This window comes from Crocodylus porosus, unplaced genomic scaffold (genome assembly GCF_001723895.1).
Source record: "Crocodylus porosus isolate Cpor-Errol unplaced genomic scaffold, CroPor_comp1, whole genome shotgun sequence".
Lineage (NCBI taxonomy): Eukaryota > Metazoa > Chordata > Crocodylia > Crocodylidae > Crocodylus > Crocodylus porosus.
Window position 1 is genome coordinate 21,540,799 of NW_017728949.1, and position 20,706 is coordinate 21,561,504.

At 43.6% G+C, this 20,706-nt stretch overlaps 1 protein-coding gene across 3 annotated transcripts in view; it reads right to left on the reverse strand.

Annotated features, from left to right (window-relative positions):
* The window catches only part of LOC109322941 (aldehyde oxidase-like), a 77,849-nt gene that overhangs the window by 27,008 nt on the left and 30,135 nt on the right, over positions 1-20,706 (reverse strand). For all 3 annotated transcript variants that reach the window (XR_002104513.1, XM_019554240.1, XM_019554239.1), the window contains exons 11-20: positions 18,690-18,841; positions 17,976-18,069; positions 15,812-15,921; positions 14,182-14,366; positions 10,023-10,185; positions 8,825-8,917; positions 4,007-4,176; positions 3,453-3,579; positions 1,567-1,689; positions 525-621 (exon numbers count right to left, since the gene is read on the reverse strand). Coding sequence is in view for 2 of the 3 variants with exons in the window: in XM_019554240.1 (XP_019409785.1) it covers positions 525-621; positions 1,567-1,689; positions 3,453-3,579; positions 4,007-4,176; positions 8,825-8,917; positions 10,023-10,185; positions 14,182-14,366; positions 15,812-15,921; positions 17,976-18,069; positions 18,690-18,841 (1,314 nt within the window). In the remaining variant the exon portion in view is untranslated. The remainder of the gene's footprint in view (positions 1-524; positions 622-1,566; positions 1,690-3,452; positions 3,580-4,006; positions 4,177-8,824; positions 8,918-10,022; positions 10,186-14,181; positions 14,367-15,811; positions 15,922-17,975; positions 18,070-18,689; positions 18,842-20,706) is intronic.

Sequence of the window (20,706 nt, forward strand, 5' to 3'; positions counted from 1 at the left end):
CCAAAGATAAAGATTGAAATGTTACGAGAGAAGGGAAATAGAGAAGGAAGCAGTGCAGGAGAGGTATGCACATCATACAACTATAACAGGCAGTATCTTTGACTGACATATCTTCCCAGACTGATAAGATGCAACAACACAAGAGAAGCTACTTATGGTAGATACACCATGCAAAACTGAAGCATAGACCTAATTCTCTAATATAAATATAAATTGGACCAGATTTGTGGAAATCAAGAAAACTAAGCCAAATGGCATCTGTGGATTTCTGCCAACATAAGGTGTCAGCATTAAACTAAGCATCTTGAGTCTGGAACATAGAAGGCTGGAGTGAACGATGGGATTTCTTGTCAGTTAAAGTTCAGCAGGGCAGAAGAGGGAATGGTTATTTTTCTGTGCAAAGAGCAGGTTTTCACAGTTGCACAGGGTCAGCAAAAAATGGGTGTGCATAATGCTGAGGAGGAAAGGCAAGGATTTGGTGGTTGAAAGGGGAAAGACAAACAGGAGGGTTTCCTGCAATCTACCTTCAAGTATTTGATCAACAGTTTTAAATGCTTCATCAACATTCCCATGTTCTAGCTTTCTTTGTGGCTCAAAGAATGAATTGTGCTGAATGGCATCCTAAAACAGGGGGGAAAAACACACATGCTTAGGTATTTAATTCATTAATTAGTCTGCTCTCTAAATGGCTACCTACCCGTTGTTCAGTCAGACACTCCCTAGGATATGGTAGAAGTCTGGTAGTGATGTGGTTATGGACCCATCTCAGACTAGATGCGAATGGAAAGAGACTGCTGAGGTAGCCCTGAACTGAAGATATGGTTAAGATAGATATGGTTGGTATGCGCTTTTCTGTGCATTGTTTTTCTTCCTGGGACGTGTGAACCAATCTCTACCATATTAGGGGAGTGTGTACTTCTGTCATGCAACCTACCAACAGTTGTAACTCGAGGATGAGTTTCCCGCTGACCAAAAACATAGTCTCTATTATACAGTACAGGATGGAAGAGCACTCTTTTGGGATCTGAACTAGGCAGGAGAGGATAAGTCAACACTTGCCCTAACATTGGCCAGGGGGTTGTATGGGCTATATTTTATTTATTTATTGAGGCAGGAGAAGACGAAAATGTGTGAAATCTTATCCTACCCTAGTTACAGAGTTCCCAGATAGGGAATTATGAAGTGCAGCTTTCCTGGAGTTGCTGTTTGATCAGGAGAGTCAGAAAAAACACTTAGTAATTTTAGAAAGGACAAGCAGGGGAATCCTTAGATGTTAAAGATTCCTATTTGCTAATATTGGAGGCTTTTCTTTCAGATCTAACAAACTAAACCTGAGTGAAAAGTACTGGCCCAGGCCTTTTCTTTTTACATCATGGACTTCACTGGGGTTACACTGGTGTAACATGGCAGCAGAATTTTTCTCTTGGCCTTGGATGAAATAAACTCAGTCAGACATCACTTGCAATAAAGAAAAAAAGTTAATCAGAAGTTGAAGAATAAACAAGTGCCTACTCTGCTCAAGAAGATAAGAAAGTGACAAGCAAGAACGAAGAGGCTGATTATTACCTCGACTGTCAGGATCACTGGCTCCAGGGCTTCATACTCTATCTTCACTTTTGCAGCTGCTTGTTTGGCATGAACATCAGAATCTGCAACCACAGCGCAAACTATCTGACCCACACAAATCACCTGCAAAGTACACAGAGCCTAGTGGGAATGCTGTAATCAAAAGATTCCCACGTGCTTATTGAAATCTGTCCTTAAACAGATTCAACATTTCCCATTCCTTTTTTGGTTTGGTTTAGGTCTTACTGGATGTAGAGCTTCCCTGAAACCAATACTTTTCCTTGAAACCAACAGTGGATATATTGATGTAATCTGGGAACTAAGGACTATAATGTCAAAGGCGCCTAAGTGACTTAGGAGACCAATTCCCAGTGATCTTCAGTAAAACTTGCATTTCCAAGTGACTTAACTCTACTGAGATTCAGGACGGACTCAGGAGAAACTCCCCAAGCCTAGGGTCAGGGAGGACTGGGTTAGAGAACTTCTGGAGGGGCTGGATGTGTTCAAATCAGCAGGTCCAGATGGTCTCCACCCCAGGGTGTTGAGGGAATTGTTAGGGATTATCGCGGGGCCCCTGGCATGGCTTTACGAGCATTTGTGGTGCTCTGGTCAGGTGCCAGACGACTGTAAGACGGACAATGTGGTCCCCATCTTTAAAAAAGAGAGAGGGAGGACCTGGGCAACTATAGGCCCGTTAGTCTTATTTCAATCCTGGGGAAGCTCTTTGAGAAGATTGTCAAGGAGCACATCTGTGATGGGCCAGTAGAGGGGATGATGCTCAAGGGCAACCAGCATGGTTTCATTAGGGGAAGGTCCTGTCAAACCAACCTGATTGCCTTCTACGATCAGGTCACAAAATCACTGGATGCAGGTGTTGTGGTGGATGTAGTCTTTCTGGACTTCAGGAAGGCCTTTGACACTGTCTCCCACCCCATTCTCATTAAAAAGCTAGGTGACTGTGACAGTCAGATGGATCGCAAATTGGCTGACGGGTCACACTCAGAGAGTGGTGGTGGACGGGTCATTTTTGACCTGGAGGAAAGTGGGCAGTGGGGTACCCCAGGGCTTGGTCCTCGGGCCCGCACTGTTCAATTTCTTTATTAGTGACTTGGACAACGGGGTGAAAAGCAGCCTGTTTAAATTCCCAGACAACACCAAGATTTGTGGTGAGGTGGGCATGCTAGAAGGGAAGGACAGATTACAGCAGGACCTAGACAGGTTACAGGGGTGGCATTTAGAGGGTCCAAAGGAGGGCCACTCGCATGATCCGGGGACAGCAGGGCAGACCCTATGAGAAGAGGCTATGGGACCTTAATCTGTTCAGCCTTCATAAGAGAAGACTGAGGGGGGACCTGGTGGCTGTCTATAAACTTACTAGGGGGGACCAGCAGGGTTTGGGAGAGACCTTGTTCCCCCGAGTGCCTCCTGGAGTAACAAGGAATAATGGCCATAAGCTGCTAGAGAGTAGGTTTAGACAGTCAGGGCGGCTAGGATCTGGAACCAACTTCCAAGGGAAGTGGTGATGGCTCCTATCCTGGGGGTCTTTAAGAGAAGGCTCAGTGTTTACCTGGCTGGGGTCATTTAAGCCCAGTTTTCTCTCCTGCCCATGGCAGGGCTTCAGACTAGAAGATCTACAAGGACCCTACATCTATGAACTGTTTTTGCAAATTTTACCCCAATTTTTACTAGTCTGATCTATATGCTTTAAAAGGAATGGAAGAGAATAGTTAGGAAGATGCCCCTTTTTGAGTGACCAATTGATTCCCTACGTACACACACTATAACAATTCAAGATCCAACAGGTTATTGTTTAATTTAATTGTGAAAGTTGTTAAAAACTGGAGACCCACTCAAAAAAGTGTGCCTACTGACTAGGCATGTTATACCTTCTCTTTTGCAAATATAATCTCTGGATCACTGGCATAGTAGAATTCATTTGTAGCTGGGACATCCTGAGCTGTTATGACATCAAACACTCCTGGTACCGCAAGAGCCTCTAATGTATTGATTGATCTGGGGGAAAAGTTAATCTCAGAATGTTGCAGAAGGAAGACAACAATACATCCACAGATATCCAGTACCATGTGGCTCTGCACTCACACTTCTCTGGGCAGCTGGCTAATGGCCATTCTTTTCTTTCCCTTAGGATAGCAAGATTAGGTAGATGGAAAAGAAGGCTGACCCGTCTCCTTTCCTGGCTCTGGCCATCATGGCAGGACTTGGTCTCCAATGCTGCTCTCCCCAGAGGCCTGGCTGCCACTGTGGGAACGCTTACCAGTGCAGCCAAAGCCAGGACAAAACTCTGTGAGCTGGACAACCTGGGTGAACAGGCCAGATCTAACCTGCAGGCCAGATGTTTGATACTCCTGCCCTAGAGTGCTCCAAAAATCCCAGCCGTTGCTTTCATGGTAACACATCTCTCAGGTCTTCATACACTTACACAATCTTTGCATGTGCTCTGGAACTAGTGACAACAGCTAAAAAGAGCTCTTCATCCACCACACGCATGTCATCACAATAAACAGCTTCACCAGTGGCATGTTCAAAGCCAGCCTGGTGCATGATGGGTCGTCCTACTGGATTGTGGGGAACCTGCCCAGAGTCCACACCCTGCCCAGTTAAAAAAAATAAAACAACACTCAGTCCAACAAAGGAAAGCCAGGGGTGTTAGATTAGACTAAGAAATTTAGATACAAAATTCAGTGTTTATAAACATGTACCTCTGGCTTAACACTAGAAAATGATAAAGATGCATTATTCACTAAACTCAGGTCTTACAAACTTTCTTCCTGAGGGAGGGCTCAGGGAGGAGGGAGTGCTGGTGCTGCCCACAGGTTGGGAATCAAGGGGCAGAGCCCCAACCCAGCAGCCTAGGCCTGTACAGTGGGTACCCCGGACACAAAACAAAGGTGCCATGCACCCTTGGGTGCTCTGAAGTTGGACACTCCTGCTGTAAACAATTAGTGTTACTGCCAGAGATATCATGTGATTACCAAAGCGGGGTGCAGCTGCTATGGTATAATCAGTAATAGAGGTGAACAGATACATCGGTCTAATATAAAGATCAGTACCAATATAACAAAAACTGGCTGTAGTGGATACTGGCCTGATGGGGCAGATGATGTGGCCAGTAAACGCCCATGCTGTGCACAGCCACAGTGCAGCACTCAGGCAGTGAGAAGCAAAGCTGGCAGCATGGAGAGCTGCCTCCAGCTGATAAGTCCAGTGTGGTGGAAGGGGAGATGGGGAGAGAAGGGACGTGGGGCGGTAGCAGATCAACACCCCCTGTGGTGAGGGAGGGGGCAGGGGCAGGCAATACTCGGGTGGGCAGGGGGTGGGACTGGAGCTGTGGCTCATGGGGGACGTGGGGGGAGGCAGCTCCCGCTGCTGCTTGCACACCAGGGGGAGGCATGTGCTCCCTGGATCTGTGGGGTGCAAGGCAGGCTGCAGCCGGGGCTGTGTGGGGCTCTTCTTGGTCAAGTCTGGGCTTGGAGCAGGCGCCGATGGCGCTGGAAGGATGCTGCATCCACCTCAAATTTTGATGCTGCTCCACTCTCAGTGCTGCTGCCTCCAGCTGCCTGGCACAGCCCCAGCTCTTCGCGGTGCGTGGATGGAGGTGGGGCATTGACACTTCCAGGTCTGCTGCCGAGCATGCGGGGGGCCCCGCACGCTCCTGTGGGACACTCCATCTGCCCCACCATCTCAGCATTCACAAGCCACCCCTGCTACCTCAAGGTATGTAGAAAAAACATTTATAACTGTGTCTATGGCTGAATTGCTGATTCTCCAAATCAGCATCGACTCTTCAGATTCAGCCGAACTGAATCAGGACAGTGATGCAAATCAATGAATCAAATCACTGTCCCCTGAATTGGGCTGAAACCGAATCGTATATGGCCTACTTTGCATACCCCTAGTATGCAATGATTTGTGTTGTAAGTAAGTTTCATGCATTTGCACAGCATGGAGCACAGTAAAGTCCTGACTTCGAAGAGGCCCTGAGGAGCTACTCTAAGGCAAATGAACAACAACAGGCACAGCATTTCAAAACAGTATTAAGGTTTTTGAATGATCAATGACTGCAAACATTATACAAATTCAGTGAGACCAGAACCAGGACAAATAAAACATAAACAACCTCAGCACATAAAAAACATGCACAGCAGGAGCTCAAAAACTGGTTTACTGAATCCATGGCTGCCCATGTCTGCATACTGCAATTTGCCTCTAAAAATAGTGTTTTCTTGAAACAACATGGTAGTGTCTCAGTCATTACAATATACATAGTCAACTTAATGCATTTTCTGATTACTTTGGTTTCTGATATTTGATTTGGTTCCTTAGGTTTATACTGAGACACTGCACCTGTTAAAGTACTTGTTTATGCCTTTTCAATCATAACTCAGTGTGCATTTGACTTCTGATGATAATAAATAGGGGTATGATTTTCTAAGCACACTCTTTCATGGACACTTGCAAAGGGTCACTGTTTTTCTTTCATAAGAACTTTCAGAGTTCTAAAAAATATTAGACCTTTTTAAAGTAAAATGTATAGGGTGGATCCTTTGCCCAGCCAAATGATCTAAACCCTCATGTTTTGAGACATGTGTCCACCTGTGGCAGGGCACTGTTGGTGCCTGCCACTTTAAGGTCTGAGCCAAGCAGCCAGCAGGTGCTTGATTACAGTGGCCATTTTAGATCTCTGGCTGCCTAGATAAACAGAATAGTTTGCTGCTGGCAGGCCATGTAGAAACACTGCCTGGCTGGAACACTGAATGCAACATCCTGGAGGTAAGGACAGGAGCTTAAGGGGATGGTTTGGAGGCTCCTGGTACTGGGCATGACCTAAAATTGCTCCCTGCCAAAAGTGGGTGGCCTGGTGGGGCTCCCAGTGGCATGGGAGTCTCCAGGAAATGCCAGGCCAGTTACCACCTAGCTGAAAGGTGGGTCAGGGTGCTTTAATAACCCCAGCTCCCACAACCAGGTGGGTTACCCCATAGAAGGTCCAAGAAGGCAGACCCAGGTTAGAGAGTGGGCTAGAGGCTCAGAGACGTAACTTGAAACACCCTTGACTGGTCAATGCTGAGGCCAGGACCAGAAGGGTCAAAAGGCCCAGGGGCCCACCGTGAGGGACACCCAGAGCTGAGGACCTGGAGTCCCTGACTGGCCTTGGAAGTAAAGCCTGTGTGGCCAAAGCTCCTGGGGAGACCACACCTGAGAAGGGGAACAGTTCAGGGAGCTAGGCAGTCCAGAATGAGGGTGGAGTAAGCTGCCTGATTGGAGGGATCTGGCTGGGGTCTGATTGGAAGGATTCTGGGGCCCAGTATGAAAATACAATAGATTTTTCTCCTGCAATAGAGTCCTACTTCAACCAGGCACTGTTGTCCTAACTTTCAAATTTGTTCCTCACTTCTGCACACCACTGCATTTTTACCAAAGAGGCATCATTCTACATTATTGCTAGGAAACTGACCTTTAAGTAGCATACTATTTATTGTACCCAATTTTGCTTTACCTTTAAACCAGCAAGAATAAGGTGCAATGCCAATTAAATTTGAATTACAAGAGGAGACAGTTCTCTGGTATAACACAAGTGTATATATACTCATTTAAGATTTACTAACAGTAGCCCATCATCACAATAGAAACTCCATGCACTCTGCACTCTTCCCACCCATTTCTTCTCTCTGCTCTTCCAAGTTTACAGATTAGCACTGAATTCTTTCTGTTCCTTCATCACCAGTGAAGTAAGACCTGTCTCCCTGCAACTATTGCCACCTGGATCTGCCTTCCTGTATCTTTCCACTCTACTTATTCTCTAGTTAAGGGGTGATCAACTTCTGGCCCATGGGCCAAATGTGACCCGCAGAGCCATAGATGGGGAGCCCCACAGGCTGGATACCTAAGGACTAGGAAATTTGGTGGCTGAAAAATGGTGGTAATAAATACAGCCACTCTCCCTTACTGCCAATTTCCCAAATGCTGAGCCCCACACAGCAAGTTGGGGCTAGGTCATGTCCATTCCCTCCACCCCCATGTCTGGATGAGGCTAAGCCATGCCCCTCCCTCTGGGCTGGGTGGGTCTGGATCACACCCCCTTTCCCTTGTGGGGCCAGGTTGGGACCAGCTCAAGCCCCCTTTCTCCCCTACAGGGGTGGGTTGAGACCCCTTCCCCCCCCATGAGGCTGGGTTGGGGCTGGGTTACTCTCTTTCCCTCCCTCCTCCCCCCCTGCCACCAAGGTGGAGTGGAGTTGGAGCTAGAATGCCCTCTACCCCACTCTGAGCAGCTAGATGGAGCTCTACCATGACTGCTCTATGTCAGATTGGGACTTTCAGTTGGATCTAACCCATGGATGGCCTGGGTACTGCCCATCTGGCCCACTGGCCAAAAGGTTTAGCACCACTTCCTTAGCTCATTTTAAATTTCAGCATCTCTTCCCACCAATTACACAGGCTTCCAAATTTCTCTCCCACTCTTATGTCTTTGATCAAACTCAACAAATATTAGTATAAGATTACAACACAAAATGTTTCAATAGAAATGTTATCAAATTTCCATTATTTCCCATTTCTTCTGTTAGGATATAGTCCTAGGCTATATCATAATCAGCAGTTGGTCAGGATTTGTTTTAATCAATTTCTCATTAGATAATGCTGATTTGTCAAAGCTGAGTTTTTTTTCATAGCAAAGGGTCAATTTCCATGGATTTCTCCATTTTGAAAACAAATTGAAAAAGACCTGCGATTATTTAAATGGCCTATTTCAAAATGCTTAAATGAAAAGTTCAATTTGTTTGTTGGAAACAAGTTTAAATTTAAAGTTTAATATCTAATAACAGTTTGAAAGAAATAAAGTAAAAACTGATTTATAATTGACAACTTTAAGATTAATGATCTGCCAACATTTGGGAACGATTGTCTGTCTCATTTGTAGCAACAAGAATTTTTCTCAAAATATCTTGCGAAGGGAGGAAACTGATTTCTGACCAATTCTAGCCACCCTCCTTATCTATACAAGGGCAAGGATAGAAAAAAGGACTTTTCTGCCCTCTATTGCTGAACTGTCCTTGAATGTTCTTGATTATTTGCACTGTATCAATCAGGTACCTGTCATTTACTAATTCTAAAATAACAGCTGCAGCCTTGATTTTTTTTAAATATCTGTATCTGACCCTCATAGCTTTGGACTCTTTGCAAACCCTAATTTTTTAACCATTTTCTTTTGAAATGCATATAAGTTTAGAATAAAGTTGCTGACCTGGTATATTTGTATACTCTGGGGCATTTTGGTTGAGAACTCTTGCAGGACACTCCCATATTTCTCCGGTATCTCAGGCCATTGATGCAGGTCCTGAAAGCGAGGCATTATAATAATGTTAAAAGTCACACTTCTATGTAACCAACATTTTTGTTAAAAAACAAATTAGTTTCAACCTTAGCATTACAATAATTCCTTTGTTTCCCACTAAATTAGAAATGAAGCATGAAAATGCAGTAAAGAGTTTTAAGCATTCATAAAATCTTATTTAAAAACTGCATTAAAACAGTACAAGGACCTCAGGAGACCAGTTAAAAAGAAAGCAATAGAAAGAGGCCAGCTTTATTTTGACAGATGAACAAACCTGGCTCAGAATTGTTTCTGCCTGTGGTAATGAGCAAGAAGACTGAGTAATAATACTGCCTCTCAAACTGCAAACTGGGTTTGTAGGTGTCCAGTCAGAGACTGCAACCTTTTCTTCATGTTCTTTTTAACTGTGTGAGGTGATTTAAAGTTGTGTGTATACGGCACTTCTGGAGCATTTGTGCTTCCCTCATTAGCCTTTGGCCTTAGGCATCATCCCATTCATTTTGATTGGAAAGGAGAAAATCTGAATGCAATTCTCTCTACAGCTCACCACAGGATCTAACTGATTTCACAAATTGGCTCTTAAATCAGTTTGCATGTAATAAGCCAAACTAGGTAAATATAATGTAGGCAGTGGTGCTCACTCCTGCCTAGCTACTTCCAAGCTCCAAACATGCCATTTTGAAACAAAGGAACAAGACAGTTTGACCCAGCTGCAGCAGTAGCAGCATCTGGTATTAAAAAAAAAAAAAAAAAGTTTCAGGTTTTTGTCAGGTGAGTCATATTACAGGGATATGATTTCCTTGTATAAATATATTTGGAGTGTTCCTATCAGAGAAGGAGACAAGCCATTTAAGTTTAGGGACCACAATGATACAAGATCAAGTATGTATAAAATGGTCATAAACTAACTGAGATAATACAACAATGGTTCTCCATCCAGGATGCTCCTAAATTCAGAAAAGTCATCGAGGGGTTCCCTTGAATGTAAAAGGATTGAGAACCACTGCTTTAGGGATTATGGTCAATGTGGTATATAAATTAGAAGGACAAACATTAGCCAAGATTTCACAACTGATACCATGAAAACCGATACTAGGAATTAAGTTACCATCCTCTTCAATGACTGCAACACTTCCAGGTAGAATTTGAAAAGGAAACTGACAATCAAAGTTCTTCTGTATTCCACCTTTCCACCTGGGGCTGAGCCTGGGAGAGAAACTTCTTTAAGAACCATTCTGCAAGCTTCATCCAGCATCTGCTCATTCCAATGCCTGGAACAATGAATAATAAAAGATATATTTGTCAACTGCAAGTTAGAAGAACTAAATAGAAATCATCCAAATTCCTCTGAACTATTCTGTACAACCCTGCCCACATTGACTTCACTGGGACCTTTGATTTCAGTGGGAGCAGGACTGGCCCCAAGGCTTTCAATTAGAGGTGCATCAGTATATCAGTCCACATCAATTAATGTCAGTTTTCCTTTTTTGGGAATCCACTTTTTTTGGCTGACGTAGTTGATAATGTCACTGATCAAATGCTATGTGCATGTGTGCAGCCATAGCATGAATGTGGCCAGGAGTGCAGCCCAGCAAAGTGGAGAGCACCATCCGGCTGGTACCTCTTTTGGGGGGAAGAGGTGGGGAGGAAAGGGACTTGGGGCTCAGATCAAGGCCCCCACAGTGATGGAGGGAGTGGGGCTGGGGCTGCCCAGGTGGGGCATGAGACAGAGAGCAACGAGCAGCTCACATGGGAGCATGATGGGGGAGTGGCTCCCACTGCTGTGAGCACCCCCTGGGGGGAGGTGGGGGGGGGATGTGCCCCCCAGATCTGTGTGTGGGGCAAAGCTGGGCTGCCGCTGTGGGCTGGGGGCAGTGCTGGACTCTTCTTGGAGGTGGGGTTTGGGGCTGTGCTGAGGCTGGGTAGGGGCAGCACTGGAAGGGGGAGTTATGGGGGGGCTACAGTCACCCCAGAAATTGCCGCAGCCCCCACTCCCAGTGCTGCCACTGTCCACAGCCCCACCATCAGGAAGATCCTGGTGCAGCCCCTGGCGCAGCCTACCCTTGCCCCATGCTCAGATCTGGGGGACACATACCCCCCAAGCTACCCCTAGGGGTGCATGCAGTGGTGGAAGCCATGCCCCCCCTCCCCACACCCCCTGGAAGAGCTGCTTATAGCTCCACCCCGCAGCCCGCCCTGGCTGGGCAGTGCCTGGCCCATCCCCGTCCCAGGCCCACTCCCTTCCTCATGGTGGGGGCCTCAATCCGCCCTCCCATGCCCCTTCCTTCCCCCATACTTCCCCTTAACAGGCTTGCAAGCTGAAAGCTGCTCTCCAAGCTGCTGGGCTGCATATCAGCAATCGGCTAATATGGCTGGTTAATAATAGGCCATTGAGATATGCCCAAAAATCTTTATCAGTGTACCTCTACTTTTAATATCCTACTAACATTACTCACATGAGTAATTTCAATAAAGACAACAGAACTGGTAATAAAAACCAGTCAGCTTTTTTCTTATTTAAAAAATACATTTAAATACTGTTGTAGAGCATCACTGTACACTAGATAATGCACTGAACTTTCAGAAATTAGTGATTTTAGATGCCAACTGAAGATGCTTTCAAAAGATTCAATTACCAAAGGTTATATGCTCAGTATTTTCTAAAAATCCTGTTCTTTTGGAGTGTTCCTCACATCAACTATTGAGGGAATTAAATCCCAAGCTGTCTAAATACTTACAGAGCTTTACTAGTATCTGTCAGAACAAGAAAAAAAAACAGAGGGAATGCTTTTGAGAGAGATCCAAGAGACAGTAAAATCTGTTAACAATAGTGGGAACTTCAACTGCCCACATGTTAAATGGTCAAATGGTTTAACAGGACACAATTTGGAAGTGCAATTTTTCAACATCTGAAGTGTATGATAGTGGTCACCCTGCCTCTGAAAGGCTACTGCACAACTACAGTGGGGTTCATTATAAAATAAGAAAAGTGATCAAGGATCCAGAAAAATGGACAGATAAAGAGGCATGTACAAGACTAAGGGTATGGACAGGTGTTCATTTTTGGGAAAAAGCGCAGCACTGGAAATCCTGGCAAGGGGAGGGTACAGGTGTTCCAGTCTGTAGTTGCCATCTCACCCCTGTGGGCAAACCAGGGCTGAGTGCCAGCCCCGGAAAAGCGCCCTCTGTGTCATCCGCAGACTAGTGTGATCCTGGTCTGGAAAATGGAAGGAAGCCATATTATGGTATGAGACACTTCTGCACAAGCAAAATCTTCCTCATCAGATGTGGAAGATTTTCTTGTGGATTCACTATGTTCCCTCTGTGAGAAACCACATGAATGCCTGTGCATTTGCAGTTACTAGTGGGACAGCAGCATTTCTCCACCTAGACGTGTAACACATGTCCGTAGCCTGACATCAGACTTTTCCTCCTAACTCTATTAAGCACATCTGAAAACCAACTAACTGCTTTTCTTGAGCAAAGCTTGATATGCAACAGCAATAATATTAACAGTGACCAGCTTAATAAAACTGCCAAACAAAATCAGGGCTGAATACAAAGAGACGCATTAAAGGTTAATGCTTTGCTCCAAGAACTTGGGCATCCTTCTCTCAACTGAGGATATTTTTATTATTTTATATTTTGGGGTCATTTATCTTTAGCTTTATGTCTTGGATAAACTGGAGGTAAACATAAATTATATAAGCACAGGCTCTTGAAGATCGTATTTTCTTTGCATGTTTTAACAATAAGGCAGCTATCGCTGGTTGTTGTTGCAATGCAAAGGAGCATGAAATAGTTCTAGAAATGACCAATTTTAGAACCCAATTCAGCAAGCATGTGTAAGATTTAGCTGAACAGTTATGGAGCAAGGTACATGCTTCAGCACTCTGTGCATAAAAGGAACTAATAACATGTAGAGCACTCCCCACAAATCCAGAAGACCATCCAGACCAATGCCTACATTTTTCTACACTAGACAAGCATACTAAGGATCCAAAGCTTATTTAACAAAAGCAAAGTCTCGCATTGACTTTAAAGAGCTTTACATTAGACATCATTTTCACTGTGATTAGGGTAAGAAGTTGAATACAAATCTAAATTAGTATGGAATTTAAAACCCCATTCCAATCCCACCCCACTCTAGCTCACAGAGCTGTTGGATTATAAAAGCCATAATCCTCCAAATTACAAGACCCAAATGGTTGCATAAATGGTGAGCTGACAATTAAATCGCATCAAGTAATTTGGCAATGAGAATGTTTAGTGCAGGGTCAAAACGGGATTGAATGCCGTGCAGAAGAAAGGGTTCCCATGGGTTTGCAGGGTCTGAAATATGAAGAGGTTCAAGCTGAAATAAACCCTTTTTTTAGTGTTTAAGTTGTTTCCTCCTGTTTGGCCCATGCCATCCCTCCACAAAGGAAAATATCCCAAGCAAAAGCTTGGAATCTGTCTTTTCCCCCACTGCAATGCATAGAGAGAAAGGCAGCATGATAACATCTACCTAGGTGCTAAACTACTGCTTGGTTGGCTAGAAACATTTATCTTATTTCTCATTTGTCCAATTTCTCCTGGGACCACCTTTTGTTCTGGGATCTTACAAACATAAAAGTCCATTATCCCACTTTAAGTACCTATACCTGTGAAGTACTTAAATAACACTTCTCTCCCTCCCCCACCTCTCCCCCCCGCAAACCCACCCTGGACAGTTGGAGCTTTTGAGTTAACTGCAGCCACCAATCAGAGGAGTCATAAGCCATCTCCTCTCAGTCTCTTCTTGTAGTGCCATAATGAAGCCCTCCATAGCATCCACTTGAGAATGTCCCACTCTCTTAAAATTGGCACTAATTCATTAGCGACTCTTTGGATATCTCCACTAGTGACTGAATAGATGGTATAAGGAGATACATGAAGGAAACTCGGGCAGTTAGTTTCAAATGTTGACTGGTAGTTCTTCCTACGTATGTATATGGAATTAGCAGCAGTCTGTCCTGGTCAGGGCTGGGTGACAACTGAAATGTAGTGGTAGTAATTCAGCAGTTGTAACCATCCTGTGGAAGACATTCACATTCACCCACAACCTTTAACTATTTAAAATATGGTAATATTAAATGTGTCATTTGATAATGGATAGATGACTCAATGATCAGGATTGATCTGGAACCTTTTAATGGACTATAAATGGCACCATATAGGCATGTAAAATCCAATGGGAGGAATTATTCAGACAAGACATACACAGTCAACAGGAATTCATACAGTACCTCCGGATGAGTGCCTGGCAGGTTTGTTTTGCACAAACTGTGGTAGATCCAATGCCTCCATAGAAAATACTGAAATCCAGAATTAAGTCTGTGCCTTCTGCAAAAAGTACTCTCATCCCAGCATTAACAATTGGGAGACAGTTTTCCCGACGCTGAGCTTGTCGGAATGCAGATACAAACTGCCCCTGAGAAAAATCAACAATCTTCAGAAATGTGACATCCTGAAATGAAAAACTATTGTGGCAGCTGCATGAACTAAGGTAACAAATACCACAGCATAATTTTTTTCCTCCAAAAAAACATTTAAACACATTCACCCCTTTCCTCTGACCTTTCAGGAATTCTCTTTTCACTTCTGTCCTGCCAGCAGTCCTGGCCTTTGCTACCATCGTTTGCACAACTTAGCTGGCCTGGTACCTACTCCCAAGCATAAGGTATGCAGTAGGAGAGTCTGTGCAGGGGAAAGCAGCCCTGCATTTAGATGGGGACCAAAAGTCAGGAGCCTCAAAATCTGCCCATGCAGTGGCACAGCAGTGTGGTGGTAGGGGCTATGCACAGTGGGGATTTCCAGTGGCCCATGTGGTGTACAGTCTCATGCCATGCAGCCCACACATTGCGAGGCCCTCAGCCACTCAGAAGCTGGATAGCCCTGTCTGCTTCAAAGCATCATTACATTTATTGCTACTGTTACAGAACCAAGCAAAGTGCATTATAGGATATAATGATACTCATGGATGTATTTCTCACTAGTCCAATCCTGTAGCTCACTGGTACTCAACCTTTTTGTCTGGAGGGCCAAATGGGCAGTGCCCAGGCCATCTATGGGTCAGATCTGGCTGATGATCCCAATCTGGCATGGGACAGTTGTAGGAAAGGGGCATTGCCCAGCCCCAACCCAAGCCCATGGGGGAAAAGGGACTGGCCCCAGGCCAGCACCACAGGGGAAAGGGGCCATGGCCCAGCCACACGCAGCCTGAGCGGGAGGGATATGGCCCAGATTTATCCAGCTGTGGGGGTTGAGGGAGAGGATGTGACCTGGCCCCAACCTGCTACACACGGCTCAGGGTTTGGGAATTTCACAGTGGGGGAAGGTGGCCATATTTACTGCCACTGCTCCCCTAGCGCCAAATTTCCCAATCCATGAGGAGCTCCACAGGCCTGATACCCATAGCTCCATGCAATGCCTTTGGCCCATGGGCCAGAGGTTGATCACCCTTGTTGTAGTTCCTATTTAAGCACAATCTTCAAGAGACAGAAGCTACCTCAACTGCCTAATGAGTGGATCTCTAGCACTACCACAAGAAGACAGGGTTCTGGGAAATAGAGTACAGCAGTGTCCTCCAGCATGCTTCACTGTTCTGCTGCCCCCAAGAAAATACCATTGACTTCATCAGTTTTCACAGCACAAGTAGAACTATTACATCAGCATTTTATTCACTCTGTTTTCCAGCTCTAAATGTGGCAACTGAACCAGACTGGCAATGTCCAGTGCCAGTATTTCTCGCTGCAGATGCTAAGGTTTTTTATTTTAATCACAAATGATGTCTTTCATGTATTCCTGCTTTAATGACATACAATTATGGTTCAATTATTCTTAAAAAAGAAAGCCAAACATCACAGCAACACCTACCCTCCTGGAATGAGGGATATAGACTGAGACTAAGACCTCTTCTGCTTTAAGGGTATTGTTACTAACTCCACCTGCAAAGATGTCACTTACAGGGATCTGCCGTCTTTGATCTGTTGGAGAAATCAGAAATAACAATTTTGGACACTGGGAATAACACAAATAAAGTTTACATAAATAAAATCAATGCATCTGAGAAGAAACAACACATAACCCTTGGGGAAAAAGGATTACTTAAAAGTTCACATAATGCTTCCTCAGGAGCAAGATCTTTATATACATGTTATCCCTCCGTGTTTGCAGTTACTTCTGCAGAGGAAGAATTTGTATTTTTTTTTCCTTTTTCTGTGTGTTGAATTGTGCTGAGAATAGAAATGAAATGGAATGTATTGAAAATGGAAGTTGATGAGGTCAAATCTGAGATTTTAAAAGGGCCTAAGGAAGGGAGGGCAGTAGAGCTCTAAGGGGAGTTGAACTGAATTTATTAGCCTCAAAACACTGTGAATATATAAGCCTTGCCTATACAAGAAAGGGCTTATTGGTACAATTATGTCAGAAGACCTATACCAGAGTTCCCTCCTTATAGATAAACAGCTTCCATTGGGAAAAGAATTCTTTGCTGGGAAAGTTCTCTGAAATAAATAATCTCTTGCAGCAAAAGTATTTTCTGCCAAAATAAAGAGGTATTAATGAGAGTTTTTTTCTGGGATTTCTATATAGTATATTAGTAATATGAGGGCTTTTTACCAAACTGTGGCATCTTTTGTTTCTGCATATGCTAGATAAAAGACAGAATTAAAGGAATTGATTTTAATTGACTATTCAATATTTATATTGTTATAGCATTCATGGGCCTCAGTCAGCTCCCAGACTTTTTATAACCAACGGGCCTTTGGTATTGCTTTTACTTAAACCATAATTTGAAACGCTCCCTCATAATCCAAAGTAAACTTGGATGATACAAGTAAAATTTTAGCAATGACTGCCATATTAAGGAGATTACTTCCCAAATACCACATGCAAGAATGGCACTGTAAACTATCCATTCCATTATAAAAGGGAAGAGCCCTTTTTAACATCAGGGGAAGAGCCCTTTGGAAAGGTAGAAATATAAACTGCAAATATTTAGTAAAGAAAACAATGAAGACCCCATCTTACTGAGTGGTTCTGAAAACGAATCTTGTAAAAAAAGAAAAAAAATAAGGAAAATGGCCAGTGGGCTTGATTTATAGTCTCAACAAGTCCACGGTGAATATGCTCAGTGTACATATTAAAAGACTCCCTTGCTGCAAACTAAGAACTTGCCCTGAATTCCAGAAGTCTAGCCGAGTTCATTCTTTCTTGGCAGCTGCTACCAGCATGAAAAATCCTGTGATCCAATAATATCTGTGCAGCTCCCCTTTCTTCCATGAGTTTGCCAAGGTATCACTGATTGACATCTGGTAAATAGGTCTGTGAATGATGTGCAAAAAGGAATACATTCCTCTCCTTACTGTGTTAACTTTGTAGGTTTAACAGGAATGGAAACCAATGAACTCTCCTTCTTTGCACTCAAGAGAATGAATACCTGTGAGAGGCATGTCAGCTGAGTAAGAAGATGCCATTTTTACATTGTCAATAGTTAGAATGAAGCTGCATTCTGAGAGAAATACTTTCTCTCAACCTGTGCATGCAGGAAAAATGCTAAAAGTTATAGTGTACAATTAGTTGCACATGCATTCACTGGTTCGGCAAATCCCAGCTGAGGAACAATTATGTGGGGAATGTGTTCTACAGGGTGATGACAAACATGTAAGGCAAGAAAGAATTCTGATAAAGGCCAAAATACTGATGACCCATCTAAGAAAGACAGCTTGCCCTTCCAGCATAAAGCACTCATTTAGTCTACTCAACCTTGTCTCAGAATTAAAATAGAAGAGTCATGTGTACAACTGCCTGAATCATAAGATTTTGAAGGTGCTTTTAATAAGTCCCTGGCCTTATACATACAGGTGACTAGGCTGGTGGCCATGTATGTTCTCATCTTCCGCATCCCTTCCTGACAAATGTGGTCTTGTATGTAGCCAGGAAGTAGGTTTCCTAAACAACAATCATTGATTGTAATTTTGTTCCTTACAAGACTTCCTGCAACTCTTGGAGACATGGAGACAGTTACCATGAATCTTACCTTTTGATGCCAGATTGAGGAGACAGTTACCAGCTGCTAGAACGGGATTCAAGTCAGATGTTGATTTTCTGCTTATAATGTTTCCACCTAAAGACTAAAAAAACCCAAAGGCATTCATGTCTTTTTCTCACAAACAATTACATTTATGTAAGTATATACTGTGAATGTACATTTTAAAAAGAGTATCAAATCAGCACTTGCTAACATGTCACAGCTAAAATCATAACAGTAATAATGAAAATAAGAATAAACCAAAATGAAATTTTCACAAGCTGAAATGCATATTTAAAATGAATATGCACTTTATGTGAAGGCAGAGAATTTCCTAGTTTAATTTGTTACAGCAAATATTACCAGTGGCTTAACAAGCAGGGTTGGCACCCTGGGCAAACCGTGCAGCTGGGGCAGGGCAGCTATGAGAATGGAGGTGGGTCACATGCAGTTCCAAGAGTGGGGCAGTGGAGGGGGATGGGGGTGCTAGGAGCCCATGGCAGGAACACTAAAATAGTCCCTGGCTGCTGCTGCTTCTGCATGTTCTGCCTGCTCCAGCCCTGCCTGTGTGAGCAATGTTGCGGGGCTGCTCTTGTGGCCAAGGCATGGACTCCACAGGGGTAGGGGACAATTTTGGTGCCTGGGCCTGGTACCTCTCTTGCCAACCCTTAGTTGTGCTACTGAATAGTACACACTTGTTATTGCAAATAGCAGACAACGTACAGCAACATTCCTGATCTGCTGTCCTCCCAGAGATTTTAACTGATACAAGAGAGCCTGGAAGATCTTTGCCTTTTCCTGAGCCAAGTCTGAGACTGCATTTGTCAAGATGTCTTTCACTAGTGCAAGGCTACAAGCAGCTCCTAGGGTTAATCCTGAAACCAAGTTGTTAAAAAAAGTAAAATGTGAGCATGCCATTGCCAGGCTTATAAACCATGTTAAAATATTACAATTGTGATACAATTAAGCTTTTATCACATTTTTTTTCTCATTAGAAGATGAATGGACATACAGAACTAGTTTAAGTTGACAATCATACTTCATTTTAGGCTATAAGGTAAATATGGAAAAAAAATAATAGCTTTAAAACGCTGTCAAAACACACATGGGGGACTGAATGAAACAAGAGTAATTTAAATTTCCTATTTTAACCATATGTTAAACCAGCAAACAATAAATCTTGAATTACATATGCAATTTTAATCTTGTTTTGTATTTATGCTTTTTAGCGACTTATTTTCCTAAACAAAGATCACTCCTTGGTTGGTAACTATGAATCCTTCTTAACTTGCTACAGAATAGAGTCTTTATACTTTTCTTTTTGAAAACAGAAATATATCTTATATCTGTTTGTCTAAACATGTTTTCCACAGAAAATGGATTTTCTTTAAACAAGTAAAGTATTATCTATAATTAATGAACTGAACTGAACTGAATGGAAATTTCTGATTACTATACCCTTCAGGATTTTAGAATTAGTAGATCTCATTCTCACACAATTTGGTTTCGTGAATAGATAAGCTTTCCTGATTTTTTTTAAATTACCAGCTGGCTTCTCAGTTTTGAATGAACCAAGTATTGAACTGAAGATTCTGAGTTAACTGCATTTAAGAAAATATTCCCTCTGCAGTTGGTAAAGACTTCTGATATCAAAATCTGATTTAGAATATCAGTATGTTCTTGTTTTAGATGCTTAGCCAGACTTCTATTAGATCTATGGATCAACTTCCCTTAAAACTTTGGCAGCAAACATATACTGATTTATATTATTATTTTACTTCATATACATAATTTTGATAGATTATAGGAAGTTTAGGTCACAATATAGGTTGTTCTGATTTCAATATTATTTTAAATAGTTTTTTTAAGACAGAAAGTATATTTGAAAAAAATGTAATTTTTCTTTAAAATTTATAAGCAATGTGCAGACAGTCTATAGAAATAGAATAGGTTAAAGGTCTGTGGAAAGTCCATCATTGAAAAGGTATCAGTTAAACATATTTGGAAATGGAAAGATGCTGTCTAATGTTCTGAGACTATGTCTATACTACACGCTGCATGACAGTTTGGAGGACCTGCACGAGCGTCTTTAGAACTAGCTTGAATATCAGAGCAGTCTGCAGTGGTATGGAACATGGATTTGAATAGGGCACTGTGTGGGCTAATCTATCCTGCTAAGACACACAAATTACTTCAAGCTCTGGCTAGCTTGTTTAGCACTAGCTTGGGTATCTCTACAAAGCATCATAGGGCGCGTCCAGACGAGCGTGCACGTGCCTGCTGCCCCACCTCAAACCCCTTTGAGGCGTGGCAACAAGCATGTGCAGGAACAAAAAAATGTTCCCTGTGCTGCAAACTTATCCAGGGGTCTAAAAACATCGAAGTTTAAAAAAGCAGGGACTGTGCCCTGAGGCAACTGGAGGTTGGGTCCTCCATGGAGACACTCTGGCTGCCACAGCATCTCTATGGTTGGCCTTCACCCTGGTGCTGGTGAGTAAGGGATTGGGGGGCTGGAGGAGGGCACCACGGGGAGGACCCCTGACAGCCCCGCCCACTTGCCCAGCCCCCTGCTGGGGCCGGCCCTTCTACCCACCAGCCCCCGCCAAGGTCCCAACCCCTGCTGGGGCTGGCCCCTCTCCTTGCCAGCCTCTCCCTCTCCCGAGGCCCCCGGGGCTGGCCCCTCCCCCCACAAGCCACCCCGAGACCCCCGAGCCCTGCTGAGGCTGGCCCCTCCCCCTGC